This window comes from Cyprinodon tularosa, unplaced genomic scaffold (genome assembly GCF_016077235.1).
Source record: "Cyprinodon tularosa strain WSP-4 unplaced genomic scaffold, ASM1607723v1 ctg448, whole genome shotgun sequence".
NCBI lineage: Eukaryota > Metazoa > Chordata > Actinopteri > Cyprinodontiformes > Cyprinodontidae > Cyprinodon > Cyprinodon tularosa.
The window spans coordinates 517,726-533,936 of record NW_024039172.1 but is presented as its reverse complement, the minus strand read 5'-3'; the positions used below and the strand labels follow the sequence as shown (position 1 = coordinate 533,936).

At 38.5% G+C, this 16,211-nt stretch overlaps 1 protein-coding gene across 3 annotated transcripts in view; it reads right to left on the bottom strand.

Annotated features, from left to right (window-relative positions):
* slc38a10 (solute carrier family 38 member 10) overlaps nucleotides 1-16,211 on the bottom strand; it is a 35,629-nt gene that overhangs the window by 7,816 nt on the left and 11,602 nt on the right. For 2 of the 3 annotated variants that reach the window (XM_038300345.1, XM_038300348.1), the window contains exons 6-11: nucleotides 16,017-16,141; nucleotides 7,055-7,157; nucleotides 6,742-6,924; nucleotides 5,314-5,425; nucleotides 3,626-3,732; nucleotides 2,286-2,439 (exon numbers count right to left, since the gene is read on the bottom strand). In XM_038300345.1, the coding sequence (XP_038156273.1) occupies nucleotides 2,286-2,439; nucleotides 3,626-3,732; nucleotides 5,314-5,425; nucleotides 6,742-6,924; nucleotides 7,055-7,157; nucleotides 16,017-16,141 (784 nt within the window). Of the gene's footprint in view, nucleotides 1-2,285; nucleotides 2,440-3,625; nucleotides 3,733-5,313; nucleotides 5,426-6,741; nucleotides 6,925-7,054; nucleotides 7,158-15,311; nucleotides 15,437-16,016; nucleotides 16,142-16,211 lie in introns of all 3 variants that reach the window. The other variant, XM_038300347.1, reaches the window with a different exon arrangement.

The following is a 16,211-nucleotide window of genomic DNA, read 5'->3' as shown; positions in this document are numbered from 1 at the left end:
AACTTTTCCTACCCTTTGTAAAGTAGCTTTTTATAAACAGCAAAAACTGATGATCTGCATATTAAACAAGTGTTGATTTCTGGTCTTCTATGCAAAATCTTGCTTAAATTAAGGGAAAATGCACTTATTTCAAGGAAAATCTATTTTTATTTTCAGCTTTTCATGCCTAGGTATAAATCTTAACAAAATTCATAACCAAAAGTTTGTTGTTGTTTTTTAATACAAACTGACATATCAAAGCATATAACAGCATTGGGAAGGGGCGGCCTAGTGGTTACGGCATAAAGCTTGGAATCCTAAGGTTCTGGGTTTGAGCCCCACTCCCACAGACTGCCCCTCTGGGCCTCTGAGCAAGACCCTTAACCCCACACTGCTCCCTGGTGCCGCAAAATGGCAGCCCACTGCTCCCCAAGGGGGAAAGGTAAATCTCTCCAATGTGAGATTAATACAGTTCAATTATTAACACAAAGACATATTTTTTAGTGTTTCTTCATTTAAAATGTAATGATTATAAAGAGTAGCTAATGAAATGCCCATATTTAGCCCTTTTTAAGCATTTCTAACTAATGCTCCTGGTCAGGGAGTGTTTTTACAGAGGGAAAGCAGCAGTTCTGCATCAGTGGCTCTTAAAAGTCCTGACTTCCAGCTACAATCTCCCCTTATGAATCTGCCTAAAACTTCAATGAGCTTTGCTTCATAATCTTCAGGCTGATGTCATCCCTGTTGTTTGTGCTCCACTGTCTAGCACAAGTTTTCCTTCCACTGAACTTTCCATTGATACGGTTACAACTAGAACACTTTGCATGGCTTTAACATTCGTGCCAGTTGGGCAACTGTCACTTAAGCTGTCTTTGACAGGACAGTGGAACATTTCTGTAAGAAAAGGATTCTTTTATTGGTCTTAATAGACATTTTAGAGTCTATGTTTTATTTACTGTGAACCATAAGCATTAGAAATAAACGTTTAGATTAGAGCTGAAACAATGAAGAGGATTAATTGTGATTAATCGATTATTCAAAGAATTCTCAACTAATTTGGTGATCAATTAATCATTAACTGGAGTGTAGACTGTAAAATATGCCTTTAGCTGATAAAGCAAACCAATAAGAGCAGTATTTATATCAAAATGTAAAAAATATATATTAACATTTTGCATCTAAGATAAAAATAACTTTTGTCTATCAATAAGCTCTATCCAGACCTCAAGTTCAAATGTTTTAGTGTCACCCAGTTTAATTAAAAAAAAAATCTTCTTTAAGGAATCTTTGGTTATCCAATTATTAATCGATTAATCAAAAAAATTATTCTATTGAATTGAATTGTTGAAACAAATCATTTCTTTATGATGTATGAATTTATAAAATGCAACTTTATTTTTCCACAAGTCTGCCAACTGTTCTTGAAGCTGTTGTTTTCAAAATATCCTCTAGGTGGCAGCAAATACTAAACCTATATAACTGCATTAAACAGGGAAAAGGTAAAACGATTTAAAACTAACAGGAAGTAGGTGCTCAATGTGAACAAATAATAGCAGAATGATAAAGGAAAATGTAAACACCGAGTCAAAAGGGAAATAATATGAGGAAATAAATATAAAAAAATACTGCATTTAAATGAAGGACATTCCCACTATAAGACATTATAAGACTCCTGTGTTACCTGAAAGTAGCAAACCTGGATAAAAATGTTCTCAGACTCCTATTTTCATCCTTCATTTGCTTCTTATGTTCTGAGCCTGCAGTCATTGTATAGCTGCCACCAGAGGAATGAGGGTGGATGAGGCTGAAGACAGTGAATTTTAAGGGGTTGGGGGCTGGTAGGAGAAATGAACACAGGCTGAGAGAAATTGCTGGAGTTTGAAGGGCATCAATCCCGCTTCATCAATGTCAAGAAAGGAGTACGGCTTTCAGATATTATCAAGAGGTTATCTCCTCACCCTGCCTGTCTCTTTTCCTCTCAGGTAAATAATAAAAGAACAGTCTTCCACTGTGGCGCTGCGCTTTTGTTTTTATCTCTGTGGCACTTTGCCTTAAGATCATTCCTTCTTAAAGCTTGCTTAATCTGCAGGGAATTTCAAAGAAACAACCACCGTCCTTCTATTGCTGGGGCATTTAACATGAAATAATTGCAGTGAGTGGTGCCGGCCCATCTTACACTCAGCAGACCGCCCCAGCTCCAGCGTGCCGAGGTAAATGTTTCAACGGCTCATTAGTAAGCCACTTTCATTTACAGTCCATCAAGCCGCTAAGTGTCTGCAGCCATTAGAGGAAGTCGTGATCTTTACCGTGGGGGTCAGGCAGGTTTGGTAGAGGGAGGATATTCTTGTTAGGTGCCGGGGGAGGAGGAGCTGGGACTCTGTAGCTGGGGCTGCTTCTTGACACTGAGAGCGTGGTGAAGGTGCTGACCAGGAGGATTCCCAGACCGACGCAAAGAACCAGCTACAGGACAGACGGACGAGAAAGAGAAAAGTTCAAAAAGAGCAAATAGAAATGCATTCCTCTGGAAACAGCTTCAGGGACTCCTAGCTTAGGTAGGAGAATCACCCCACAAAACTATGATTAGTCAGCAACTCTACAACTAGCCGGATAAAGCTCATTCTTAGCTGCAGGAGTTTTAAACTTTATTAAAAATCATGCAGGAAAGACTGTAAATATGTGGACACTGATTAAACAAAGCCATAACTGAATGTTTGGTCACACCAGGATTCGCCATCTAGAGCTGCAAGTGGCCTCTGGTCTTTATACAGAGAGTTAGAAAAACAGATGATTTTAAATAGAAATACAAAAACAAAAACTGTTTTTTTTTCTTTAATTCGATGACTGCATTGCATTTCCACAACAAAATGACAACAGTAAAATATTTTAGATATTTTTCTGCCGTTAGGTTGAAAACTATGTCATCCTTCTTTCTTTACAGAATTTTCCACCAACATCAACACACCATAAAAGCTCCAGTATCCATTCTCTTTTTGTTAAATTTTTTCGTAACTGTAAAATCTAAAATTAGAAAAAACAACAATTCTTTAAAAGATGACAACAAAGGTCATGTAGATAGCTTATATACCAATTGCAGCTCTAAACAGATGTTATCCAGATGGGCTAGATGTATTCCAAAGAATGCTGGTGAACATTCTCAGTCATCCAGGTCAGAGTCATTACAAATAAGTTAAAAACAATCTACTGGACTTTGTTTCCAAGTTTGAAGACGTTTCGCTTCCCATCCAGGAAGCCTTGTTTTTGTTTTCAATTTGCATGTTTTCTAGACAAAGCTTTGTTGGGCTACTGCATAAAGACTTAAACTCAACACTATTTCTGACATTTTGAATTGAAAAAGCTCCCTGGATGGGAAGCGAAACGTCTTCAAACGTGGAAACAAAGTCCAGTAGATTGTTTTCAACTTTTTTTTTGGTATTCCAAAGAATATGAAGAAATAACTTCAGTGAAAACTGGGGATATAAAACTTTAGACGTTCATTTGTCAACAATTAGAGAATAAAACTTTGAATAATCATATTGTGCTTTGAATACCACATAAAAGCTTTGATGTTTTAAGTTTAATGTGAGAAAGTTAAACAGGAAGAAGGCCAAATGTTTTCTCAGAACAATAAATGTGAGCAACTGAAAACCTGAGAAATGAAGCCATTCTTCTGGATCTTTCTGTAGATGAGAGCAGGACATATGAAGCATATGAGACTACCCATGGTGGCACCAGTCAGACCCAGGATGGTTTCCACTGAAAAACAGGAAGGAGAACCTGTTTACAATACATGCATCAGCTGATATTAAAATAAACAAATATATATATATAATGGGAGATCTGTGAGCAACAAAACATAGCGTCAGGTAAAAATTAGTAGAAAAGGTTATAAAGAAAAAAAGCTCCATCATTGCTGGTGATGCTGGATGGTTTATTCCACAGGATAATTAGTTTACTTTTAAACAATAACAATATAGCTTCCTGATTTAGACCTCTGAGTGGATTTCTCACCATCTTATGCATAAATAAACCCTTGTGTAGGTGTAAACGGATCAATATAGGGCTTAAACAATGAGATTAATCGTGATTAATCATTTACTGAAATAATTGTTAACTAGTTTAGCAATCGATTAATTGTTAACCAGAGTATAGAGACTGCAAAACATGCCTTTAGCTGACAGTGGAACCCACTTAGAGCAGGAATTATTCCAAGGTAGTAAAAAACAAACATTTTGCATTCATCCATTTCCCATCATGCTTTATCCCAGCTGGGGTCACAAGGGTTACTGGTGCCTTTCTACCGCTGTCTACGGGCGAGCAGCGGGGTTCAACCCTGGACAGGTCACCAGTTAATCGCAGGGCAACACAGACACCTAACGAGAACTGCAAAGCAAACTCCATTCAGAAAGGCCCCGGGCCAGGAATCTAACCCGGAACCTTCTTATTGCAAGGCAGCAGTGCTACCCACTGCGCCACTGAGCAGCGTTTAAGATAAAAAAAAATAAGTTATATTTTGTCAATATGCTCTTTTAAGAACACCTCAAGTGGAAAATTTGAGTTTCACCTGCTTTTATTTTGAAAAAAAGTCTTCTTTAAAGAATCTTTGGCAACCCGATTATTAATCCAAAAAATACTCAACAGATTAATGGATTTGCTAAATAATAGTTAGTTGCATCCCTACATTAATAGGCAGTACCACACTGTGCTGCTCTTGGCAGGAAACATACAGCAAACCACGGCACCAAGCTCTGCAGCTCAGGATCACCGTGCTGGGCATCAGGCCCAGAACCCTATCGCTCATCCAGAGGACGGACACCATATTGTTTTGCTCAGATTTAGTGTCCATTCTCCCCGGGGTCCTCACTTCCTTTCTCCTCAGTCTATTAGTGTGATTAGATACACAAAGACCCCCCCTCTGCCCATCTGCTTGTGTGGTCGACCAATCAAAGCTTTAACAAACAGTAAATAAGAAAAAAGTATGAATAAAGTAAAGCTAAGCATTTAACCTTTCCATCTCCTCTGTTTTTAGAGGCGTTTGCTGAGGATAAACTAACCTGAGGAACCTGAGTGAGCGCCAGCATTGCTGTGGACATGAACTTGTCTTTGTGTGGTTTTAAGTGTGTGCAGAGCTGGAGAGAATAACTGCCCTATCTACCCGTCAGCCCATCTAAAAGGAGATAAAAGTTGGGGCCCTGATTTAAAGACTGTGTTAGAGTGTGACAGTCACTGACTCGTAAAGTCACATTCACACACATCGTAAAGCTCCCCAGCTGCTCCGCCCACATAAAGGAGCACATGCACCTTAAAGGCCTCCACACACACACACACAGGATTCACCATTAGGGATGAGAATGCCTCCCAGCATGGTGCCAAAAACAATGCAGAGGGTGATCATCTTGAAGCGTAGAGGGGGCATGTAACCTCCGGCAGCAAATGTACCGTCTTTCTGCTGTTGGATGAAAACAGGAATCAGGTTTGAAGAAAGGAAGAAGAAATCGACCACAAAACAAAAAAAACTGATGATTTTTGTATCCTGGGGGAAAGTAAACAAAGTCTTTAATCAACATTCTACAGCTTCAAAAGTATTCACACCCATTTCTTTCAGTTTTTCCACATTGCAGCTACAAGCTTTAAAGCATTTCATCAGAGTTGTATGCAGAATACCTTTTTTAACTTATATTCTATTATTTATTTTTTTATGTCCTTTGCATTTGTGCAGCATTCTTTGTAGTTTTATGTCATTTAAAATGATTAATAAACCAGTGGTACGCTGTGTTACTGTTCAATGAGGCCTGCATTTTGTATTTAGCTTTTCTGAGTCATTATTTGTTGTTATTTCTGGACAATTTTATTTTTTTATGAGCTTCATACATCTACAAATGTTTCAGCGAAGCTACTGAAGCTCAGTCCGACTGATTGGATGGCGTCTTATCCGGAAGCTTCAAGTACTGCACCATCAAATAGGTTTGCATTTTTTTCATAACCAAACTCTAGCCCTGTTTCATCTAAAGCTCACATCACACAAACATTTCAAACAACTTTTAAAATCTATATATATATATATATATATATATATATATATGAATCAGATTTGTTTCGATCCAGTGGAGCGGATTAACCAAGCGATGCACGCTCGTCAGTAGGGGTGTAAATAATAATCATTTTGTATCGATGCATCGATCCAACAGCTGACGATCCGATGCATCGATACGTCCGCAAGACTATCGATGCATGTTTTTTTTTTTCCTCCGGTCTATTTTTATCCATTTGCTCCTGTTAACATGTTTTTGTGTAATTGTGTAAGTTGATGGAATTTTTCGGGTTCCAATAACCTTTTCTTTAAAATGTGCATAAAGAAATACGGATAAAAATAGCTTCTATTTTAAACTTAGTGACCCTTCATGAAGCCGTTTATTTGCTATGTTCTTTCCAGATAATTTGAATGAACACTGACTGAGCTACACACAGGCGGACTATTAAGATAAAATTACAGGAGGAATCAAATTCACAATGCACTGAGTTTGATTTGTATATTAAAATATGAGTAAAACCTTCAACTTTTCTATTTCCTTTACAATCATCAATCGCTTTATAAATCACACGAAGCTCTGATAAAAACTTACGAAATATAGAATTTGATGTGTCCCAACGAAAAGAAAGATAATGCTGCAATTTTAATACTTATTCAAGGCAACTTTAACAGAGAAATAAAGCATCCAAACAGCCTTCTGGAAGAAAGTGGTTAAAAATGATTTCTGACGCTACCTGCTGCTCAAAAAGCATGGTGTTAATAGCCTGGCGGCAGGGCAGGATCATCATGGGAAATCCTACGGCCACAGACATCATGAAGCCCACGCGGATCATTTCTGTCACCAGGTTGGACGGAAAGTTCATCAGCACGTTGCCTTCAATGTTCTCTGTGAAGCTGACGTAGCCGAAGAAGCCCACCTGCTCAAGGATGAAATGATGGACAAGGAAACTAAATTCAACTAAAAGTTTTGGTTTTTGTTTTCCTTGATCTTATGAGAAAGAAAAGTGAGAATGGCAGGAGTGATGAAAAGGGGCCGGCTCTACTCACGGTGATGTAGAAGATCGTGACCACGTTGAGGGCGGAGGTGAAGATGGTGCTCATGCGTTTGACTGATGGCTCATCCAGGCTATCGTACGTTGGCAGCACTTGTCTGTGAAGGACAAACGGGCCAAAACAACAAACTGGGCATGCAGCCTAAAACAAAGCCCCGCTGGAGCTTCTGTTGTGTTTGCTACATGCTAATCACGTCAGAAAGTGCGCTTAACAAATGTTCAGGAAAATGTTTCTGTCCATGAAAACCTTCTGAGCAACTTATTCCAGAATAAACACTTGGATCGGCTCTGATTTAAGGAGCGGACTCATTAGTGCTGCTCACTGCTCAGATGAAGCATCTCTGTCAGACATCTCAGATCTCATCATTTCACTTATAAAGTTACGTTTTTATCAGGTTCAAGGAGCTCACCTCAAATTTTATTTTCCTCTTAATGTGATGAGAGATAAAAACTTTGTTTAATCTTTTAACAAAAACGCCCAGATAAAAACAGCTGTTTAAAAACCGAGGTGACTAAACTGGTTGTTCTCTCAGGATTCTGCAGACTGCTGTTTTCAGTCTGAAAGTTTCTGAATCACTTCATGTATATTAGGAAACAAAACTAGGGCTTCCTAACTTGCTTTAAATCTTAAACATAAAATAAAACATCTTACAGCAATGTCAGAAACACAGAAAAAGATAAATTAAATAACCTTCACTAATAATACTGCATGGGTATTTGTAATTCCACTAAATAAAACTCTAACCTTTTCATCTTTTTTGTATTTCTTTACAGTAAAAAGGTGAAAAACAGCAATAAAACATACTTATTTGGCTGCAGAGATGTTTGAACTCTAAAAATACACAGATTCCACAACAGCTTCTTCCCAACCGCCATCAGACAGCTGAACTGTTGAGAAAACTGGGCCAACTTCACTCAAAGAGATGTTTCTAGAGGTCATCAAAGGTCAACCAGCCCCCCCACTTTCTTCAAATTAGACAAAATTGGTGTCAAACGTTTGTGTTATGTTTGTACAGCAAAACTTTTTGTTTGTGCCGCTATCATTTTTTAACAGTTTAAAATCATAGAATCATAGGTTAGCAACTTATAATTTATATGAAAACAAAATTCAGAATGAACAAATGTTCCCTGACCTTTGATGGCTTCTACAAACAATTATTAATATCATTAAAATGATAGCAGAACAAAAATGTATATATTTAAAAATATGCATTTGTAAATGTTTAATATGTTTATTTTTTATATTTAAAATTAATTTTAAAATTTAATATTTTTGTATGGCAAAAATTTTCATTTCTACTGATGTCTCTAACGATATTAATAATATTTCGTAGAGGTCATCAAAGGTCACTTAACATCTGTTTTTGCTGTACAAACGTTTGACACTAATTTTGTCTGGTTTGAAGAAGGTGGGGGGGCCAACTTCACTCAGGTCTCTAAATCATGTCCCAGACTCTGCATCACACAAACACTGCATAATTGCTCCATACATAGTTATTGCTCTGAACTTCCATATTAATGCGTTTTTGCACCATTTCTTTTCTCCCACACTGTTTACATTTCATCATTGCTGAACTTTAGGGAATGAAAATGCTCTGAAAGCTGTACAAAATGAAGTTTCTTTTTGTATCCACTCTGTGGATACAAAATGGCAATTAAGTTGTCTAAGTCTTAAAATAGCCTCATCTGACTTTTATTTCAACACCTGACAAATAACTAAAAACAATTAGCCTACATTCCTCAGTAACAGCAGCCACACTTGTCTGTTGTCTGTACAACATCATATGAGCACGTATTTACAGTGCTAATGCTAAACACTGACATATCATTAAATATTAACTGTCTTTTTCTACTTTGTTTCCCCTTTATTGAAATCTTCCCTGCATTTTCCATTAAGCCACTGAAATAAGTATGGCGTCACATTTTTTTCAAAAATAAACATACTCGCATGTATGTTCATGTTACTTATGTAACAACTACCAGGAGGAGGCTAACAAAGTAGCTTAACATACATGCAAGTATGTTAATTTTGCTCACGGGCATTTTTTAAATAAATGTGATGCCATAAATAAGTAACTGATTTGGCCATCAGAGGTAACCAAGCTACTACATTCTTTGCATGTAATGCATGAGATTTGATTCATAATTAGATTCTTAGAGGTAATATGATAACAATTGCATCCAGGTAGTATTATTGTAAAACTGCTCACAATTACACTGCAATGATGACAGCAGTTTGATACAGTGCCGACCTAACAAAGACCGATGCTAGTCTGGGTCGGATAAGATGCGTTTGCTCGTTTTTCAGAATCCATCCAATTTTTCTGTCGATTTCTCAGTGCATTTTGGAAACATGGTCATGGTCACCAAAATTATATCAGAGTGCATTTTTGTGATCTGTAATCATTTTAATCATTGCTCTTAAAAACCTGAAACAAATCCGCAAGAGAATGATCTCATATTAATGTCTAAAGGTGAGCTTTTCTAAAGTAGGATAATATGACAGGTGACCTAATAATAGAACACCACAAGTATTGCCTAGTAGATACTAAACCAAAAAGCTTTCAATTGTGCTAATGTCGGCGTCCTCTAAGTTAATAGCCCCATTTACACCATCCTTCTGAACCTGTTCATAGATCGGTCTGAGCACGGTAACCGAGATCACAGTTGAAAGTAAACGGTATGCAGAACTGAACCAGACCGCGCCAGAAACGACTGAACATGGTACTAGTTGATCAGTGTGTCTCTGTGGCGCGTTTCAGTCGTGGCTCAGTTCTCTGATAACAAAGAGCAGATGAGCAGAGCCCGTCATCTCCTGACAGTCAGCCTGCGTAATCAGGACATTTCAGAAAAATAAACACATCCTTACCATAGCACATGATTTCTAGTGATGATTCTGCTTAGCAGTGTGATGAACCTTAACTCCTGTCGTTGTTTCCTGCATCTGTAAAGCCTGATTAGACTATTGTTTCTCGTATCCGCTTCCCAAAACCCGACTGTCAAGTAAATTTACTGAAAGCTGTCTTCTTCGCCTGACTCTCCACAAACTTCCTAAATGTTACAGGTCCCGCCATGTTGATGTACTTTATTACCTCTAGAGAGCTGTAGTACCGTGGATCATCACTAGGAGGTGAGGAACCGTGCTAGCGTGGTGTGTAAACAGTGGTAAGGAACTGAGTTCGCCGCGGTTTTCATAGGGTGGTGTAAACGGGGCTGGCATCTCAAAGCTCAGCAATCAGAGATTTTCAAGTCAAGATATAAAGAGCAGATTAAGCAGCAGAAATGTGTCAATTATTGCAAAATGTAAGTAAATGAAAAACATGAGATGGATGTGATGATGGGTGTATAAAATGCTGGCTGAGGTAAAATCTCTCTCTCTCTCTCTCTCTCTCTCTCTCTCTCTCTCTCTCTCTCTCTCTCTCTCTCTCTCTCTCTCTCTCTCTCTCTCTCTCTCTCTCTCTCTCTCTCTCTCTCTCTCTCTCTCTCTCTCTCTCTCTCTCTCTCTCTCTCTCTCTCTCTCTCTCTCTCTCTCTCTCTCTCTCTCTCTCTCTCTCTCTCTCTCTCTCTCTCTCTCTCTCTCTCTCTCTCTCTCTCTCTCTCTCTCTCTCTCTCTCTCTCTCTCTCTCTCTCTCTCTCTCTCTCTCTCTCTCTCTCTCTCTCTCTCTCTCTCTCTCTCTCTCTCTCTCTCTCTCTCTCTCATTTCCTGCTCTGTGCTTTGGGAGGGGCTGGGTGTGCAGAGGGGGCCATTGACACATTAACCAGTAAATTTACAGGCTTCATAAATAATAGCCAGTGCCTGACAGGTTTTAGAGCATTATAAACTTTCCTGGCAGACTCTTTTTTTCTCCCCTCGCTTCCTTTCTCTGACACAAAAGAGGAGCCACGGAGCAGAAATAAGAGAAGGAGCAAGAAGCCATAACTTTCTCCTTCTCTTGTTCTTTCCTAGCCTGTCTCACTTTCACACACTCTGATTTTTATTAGCTTCAGCCTTACCAGGATGCTATTCTTGGCATTTTTTTATGTGCAAGCCATTAAATCTTTCAGCCAACATTAAATAAAACAGTAGGCATCTAATGGTCACTGAACCGTCCTTATTCAAAGGCTGATGTCCTCTGATCAAACTGAGGACAGATGATGGAGAAATTCACCAAAGCTAAAGGATTTTTTCACCACGCAGCATGTTATAACATTCCCCTTAACTTTCTGTAGAAGACGAGTTTATTTTGGTGTATAACAATATTTAGATGAAAAAATTATTATAAAAGCATTAAAAAGTGAGAAACTAAATACTCTAAAAACACAGATTTTTTTGGGATGTTTAAACATTTTATGACAAATTAACTCTTGTTCTCAGGATTTGCTTTGGATGCAATAGCTGTTAGCAATATCAACTGATGCTTCATTCTGTAGTTGTTCTAAGTAGTGAAGAAAGGATCAACCATGATGGATCATTTCAAACCCCTTCTTCACATAAGCAATACAGCTGAAACAGGGACTGAACTGATCATAGGAGCATGGCTGACAGCGCGTGTGGATGCAGCGGCATAGAGCTTCAACATAGTCTATGCTTCAGCAGGTAGCAAACATTTTAAAAAGCTGCGAGAAAGTGGTTCCACAACTCTGTACATCAAAGGTCCCACATTATTAACTTCTTAAACATTTTGTAAAAGTCATATGTGTCCTGAGGCCTTTGTTTAAGGTTCACAAAAGAAAACAACTTTTCACCTCTTAGCTTATGTGTGCTCTAAATGGGCTGTTGGAAAAGCTTTCCCCTTATGACATCATAAGGGGAATGCTTTTCCAATGATGGGCTTTGGTAAAGCCTGCCAGCCTAACCTTTGACATATTTTCCTGCACAAACTGCAAAAACATGCTCTAGGTGCCTCATTACAAATATTTTTTATTTTCAAATGTAAAATAATTTAAGCTCCTAGTTTTCTTTTGCTCAGCTCCTGACAGTCCAGCTGTCCAATTCATTTTTCCTTACAAATCCTTCTTTTCTTGAATCAACTCACTGTGAGGCTAAAATTAAAACCTTTTCTAATTTTTAGCAAACTAACACATTTATCTTTTGGTGTTTAGAACTATGTATCATGTCATAAACCTGGGCTAACAGAACAGGAACCTACCCTACAGTGTATTTTTAGACCGTATAGCACTCTGGTCGTTTACATTTTGTTGTTTCTGAACATTTTTTGACAGACCTGGATGATTAGTTTAGAATAAAAGCTTCTAGAAGTGTTCCTTAGTTAGCCGTAACATATGGATATTTCAGCAAGTTGTTCTCCCAACTACAAGGTGGCGAGGCACAGTTAGAAGTTACTGCAGAACCTTCAGTATTTTTGTTGAGGTCATGGCAACATCCCTTTTACAAAATCTTTTATATTCATGGGGAATTAGAAGTCCTCCAATTTTCTTCAGTTTTTATAAATGCATTAATTGGACCAACTTGTTAATTGATTAGCATAAGGACATATGAATAAAGCTTTCTGTGCCCTACTCCATAATAATATCTTTGAACAATTTCTGATTCTTTATAAGCTCAAGGAAAACTATGTCTTTTGTTTAAGAATGGAAAGAAGATATAAAACCCAATTAAACAGCTGAATTTTATTTTAGGTTAACCTGATTCAATATAATTGGAGACAGGAGGATAAAATACAACTTTGTGCTTTAATGGAATAAGAACCTGATTGACTGATGAATTGAATTCAGGGTTTGCACTAATGGAAAAAAGTAGATAACTTCTTGAATTACTTCTTTTTAAGTTTGCTAGAGCAGCATGTTAACGCTTGGATAATGTGTTAGCAACCATCAGAAGTAGAACTAAACATCTGAATTGAGCCTCTAAGCATAGCTGGTGTACTGAATATCAGGCTCAGGGTGGGACTGCGCTCAGTTTTTCCAGGTTGGAACTAAATTCTTTTCTGGTTTTATTACATTTTCTTCCACAAGTTTTCTGCTCCAGAGGCCTTGAAATTGAAACTTGGGAATTTAGAGGCTTAAAATTAACAGTTTCTTTGACATTTTGATGGATGAACTGTTCATACAAGAAATGTAGACCAGATTCCCAAACTTCTGCCATCGCCTCCTTACAGAGGAATATTCTTGCTGCACACCTTGCGTGTTTTTCCAACAGGAGCCAAATGTTCCACATTATTCGGCCTCCATAAGCACAGGGCCAGCTCCCACCACGTCATAATAGTGATGTTAAGTAATGTTCTAGCTGAAAATAAACACATTTCATGAACGTAATAAAAATCCAATGTGCTAAGAGCTGTTTAATCAGCCTGTGAATACATCAGTGTGTCTGTAAGGTGGCGGCAGGCCAATGTGTTGATTAGTGGTTTGGCTGAAGCTAAGTGAGAGCTCGCCTCGCTCAGTATGACCACAGGCCAAGAAATCCCCCCTGCCACATATCACTTAGCACAACGAGTGCTAAACAACGCTCACACAGAGACACACAAGTGTAGGTTTTCCTGGTTTAGGGTGACATGCAGATGCCCACCACACCATGTTTAGTTAGCTCATGTCATTACATTAATTAAAGTCAGTTTTAGGTCTCCAGGCTTACAGCCACCCACTCCAACCAGCTTTACTCACTTACTCTGGCACAAAACAAAACAATACGCCACAATCGACCACCCAAACATCTGTGTCTTAATGATCTCACCAGAACACTTCTCCAACACCACATTCAGATCTAACACAAACTCTGTTAATTTAGTCGGTTCAGGCTGCCCACAACCCGCCGAAGCCAGAGCAAACCCAGAGCAAGCAGCCATCATAGAGCGCAGCACAAAGGAGCCACTGATTGAGCAGGCAGAAGGGTGAAAGGCAAGAAATGCAGAGATTTAGAGAAGCTACTGTGGTGCGATGGCTAATGGATCAATGGATCACTATGTTAGCATTTAAAAGCACAGAGAAAACGGTTTTAGATTTTTATTTAGAGAAGGCAGACATTAATATGGATGATTAGTCAACTATATGAAGCTGTTTCGTAGCATAAATAATACTGACAGACTTAACCTTAATCAGAAATGTACATAAATAAATAAAAACAATCTTAAATTATTCAGGATTTTCTTTAAGGACTAAAAATGCACCAATATAAAAATATAAGAATATAAGACCACTGAAACCTGACTGGTTCTGGAGTTTGAAACCCTTATAGTGAGATACCAGGGTACCAGTTTCCTCCAACTGTATGGAGCAACCCTCCCCCACATGTTGCTGCACCCTACTGATTAACTGAATTCTAAATAAAAAATGCTTTATCTAGCTAATAACACAAATTTGGAAGCGCCCTTTTAGAAGTTTTAGAAAGTTCCATCCATCACTTTTTACTGTATATTTTACACATGCTGTTATCCAGACTACAAACTGTATTAAAAAACGACTTAAATATAATTTATTTGTTTGTGTCTTGTTAGCCACTCTCTTGTTCAGGGGTCGGCAAACAGGACATTACAGCGAACTCACAGTTTTACATCTGAAGCTGCGATTCAAACCCGTTTTACTGTCATATCTAATTATAATAAAAAAACAATAAGAACAATAATAAAAGATTTCTACCAAATTTAGGATCAATAAAATAGACAAAATAGTTCCGGCAAACTTTTAAAATATTGAGGGAAAGTTGAAATCAGTAATGTAAGCTTGAATTGCATGAACGTATCCTTGTAGAGAAACAAGTTTTTGTAAACCTATAAACTGCTTATTGAAACTTTTTTTTTTTATTTCCCTAAAATCTTTCAAGTTCTAACAATCAGTATTCCCTTTTATTTTAGCATTAAAATTAGGGCTGAAATAATAAATCAGAATTGATAAATTATTGAAATAATCTAAATAATTATACATATTGCAGTTAAGATAAAAAATATAACTTTTTCATGCATCAATATGTTATATCCCGAACTCCACTAATGGAAAAGCTGGTTTAATTCAATAAGAAAATCTGGTTTAAGGAACCTTTGGCTCTCCGATTATTAATTGAAACAATAAACGACAGAATAGTCGATTAGCTAAATTATTGTTAGTTTCAGCCCTAATCAGAATAAAGTTGCATCTCCGTTTTAAACAAAAAGATTAGATCATTTTTTATTTGAAGTATGATCTTGTGATGTCATTTCAACCACAGCCTATGATGTTCTATTATAAAATACATTTCCAATCTACAAAGCTGCAGCTGAACAAAAACGTTTCATATCAGTTTTCTGATGTTAACCCTGGATGGCGTGAGGAGTACTTACGACTGGCAGGCGAAGGCCATCCCACAGATAGGGATACAGCGAAAAACACCCTCCCAGCGCACCAAATAGACCTGCCCTAGCCACCAGCCGCTGAGCAGCCCATGTTTGAACGAGGATAGCACCATCTGAGGGGAAGGAGGTGGGGAGGAGGGGGAACGGGGGTTACAGCCCAGACCAAGTGAACACAAATGGACGGAGGACACAGAGCGAAAAACAGGAGGAGGATGGTTTCCATTTGGACAGCTCCCTGATTTTATGACAGTTTTAATTAAGGGAAGAAAATCACAGAACATGTATGAAGGAAATAACAGAAAACTGCATTCTGAGCGAAAAACCTGCCGGGCTCAAAATCAACAGAATGTAGAATGAATATGATCAAAACTGGAAATAATTTAAAGAGTTTTAAAGAAAATCTCACAGGTTTTTCACCAGCATGCGTTTCCCACATCTTGCTCCTTTAAGTGCCTAAAGAATAAAAATCCACCACATCCAAAACCCTGGATGCAGGGCAGCAATGAAACATTTCATCAAACCCCTCTGCCTTGTTACTACTGCCACCAAACACACACAGCTCAAACCAGGAAAGGATGGGGATGAGGGGGAGGAGGTTCAGGTGGGGACATGAGGAAGAGTTCCAGGGAGAGCAAAGCTTCCTCCGCTCTCTGCCCCTGCCGTGCTTTATTTGGAGGGGGGGGGGTTACTTACGGGTGACAGCAGAAGGTTGTGGCGATAATGGGCAGGCACTGAATGACGCCCCTGAAGCGCCACAGGTGAACGTGCTCCACCCAGGAGCCCGTGATTATGCCGTAGCGCAGAGACGACAACACTATCTACATCACCAAAAGCAGAGACAGCGGTGGGAAGGAGGGAGGGAGGTCAGCACATGTTAGGTCACGGAGA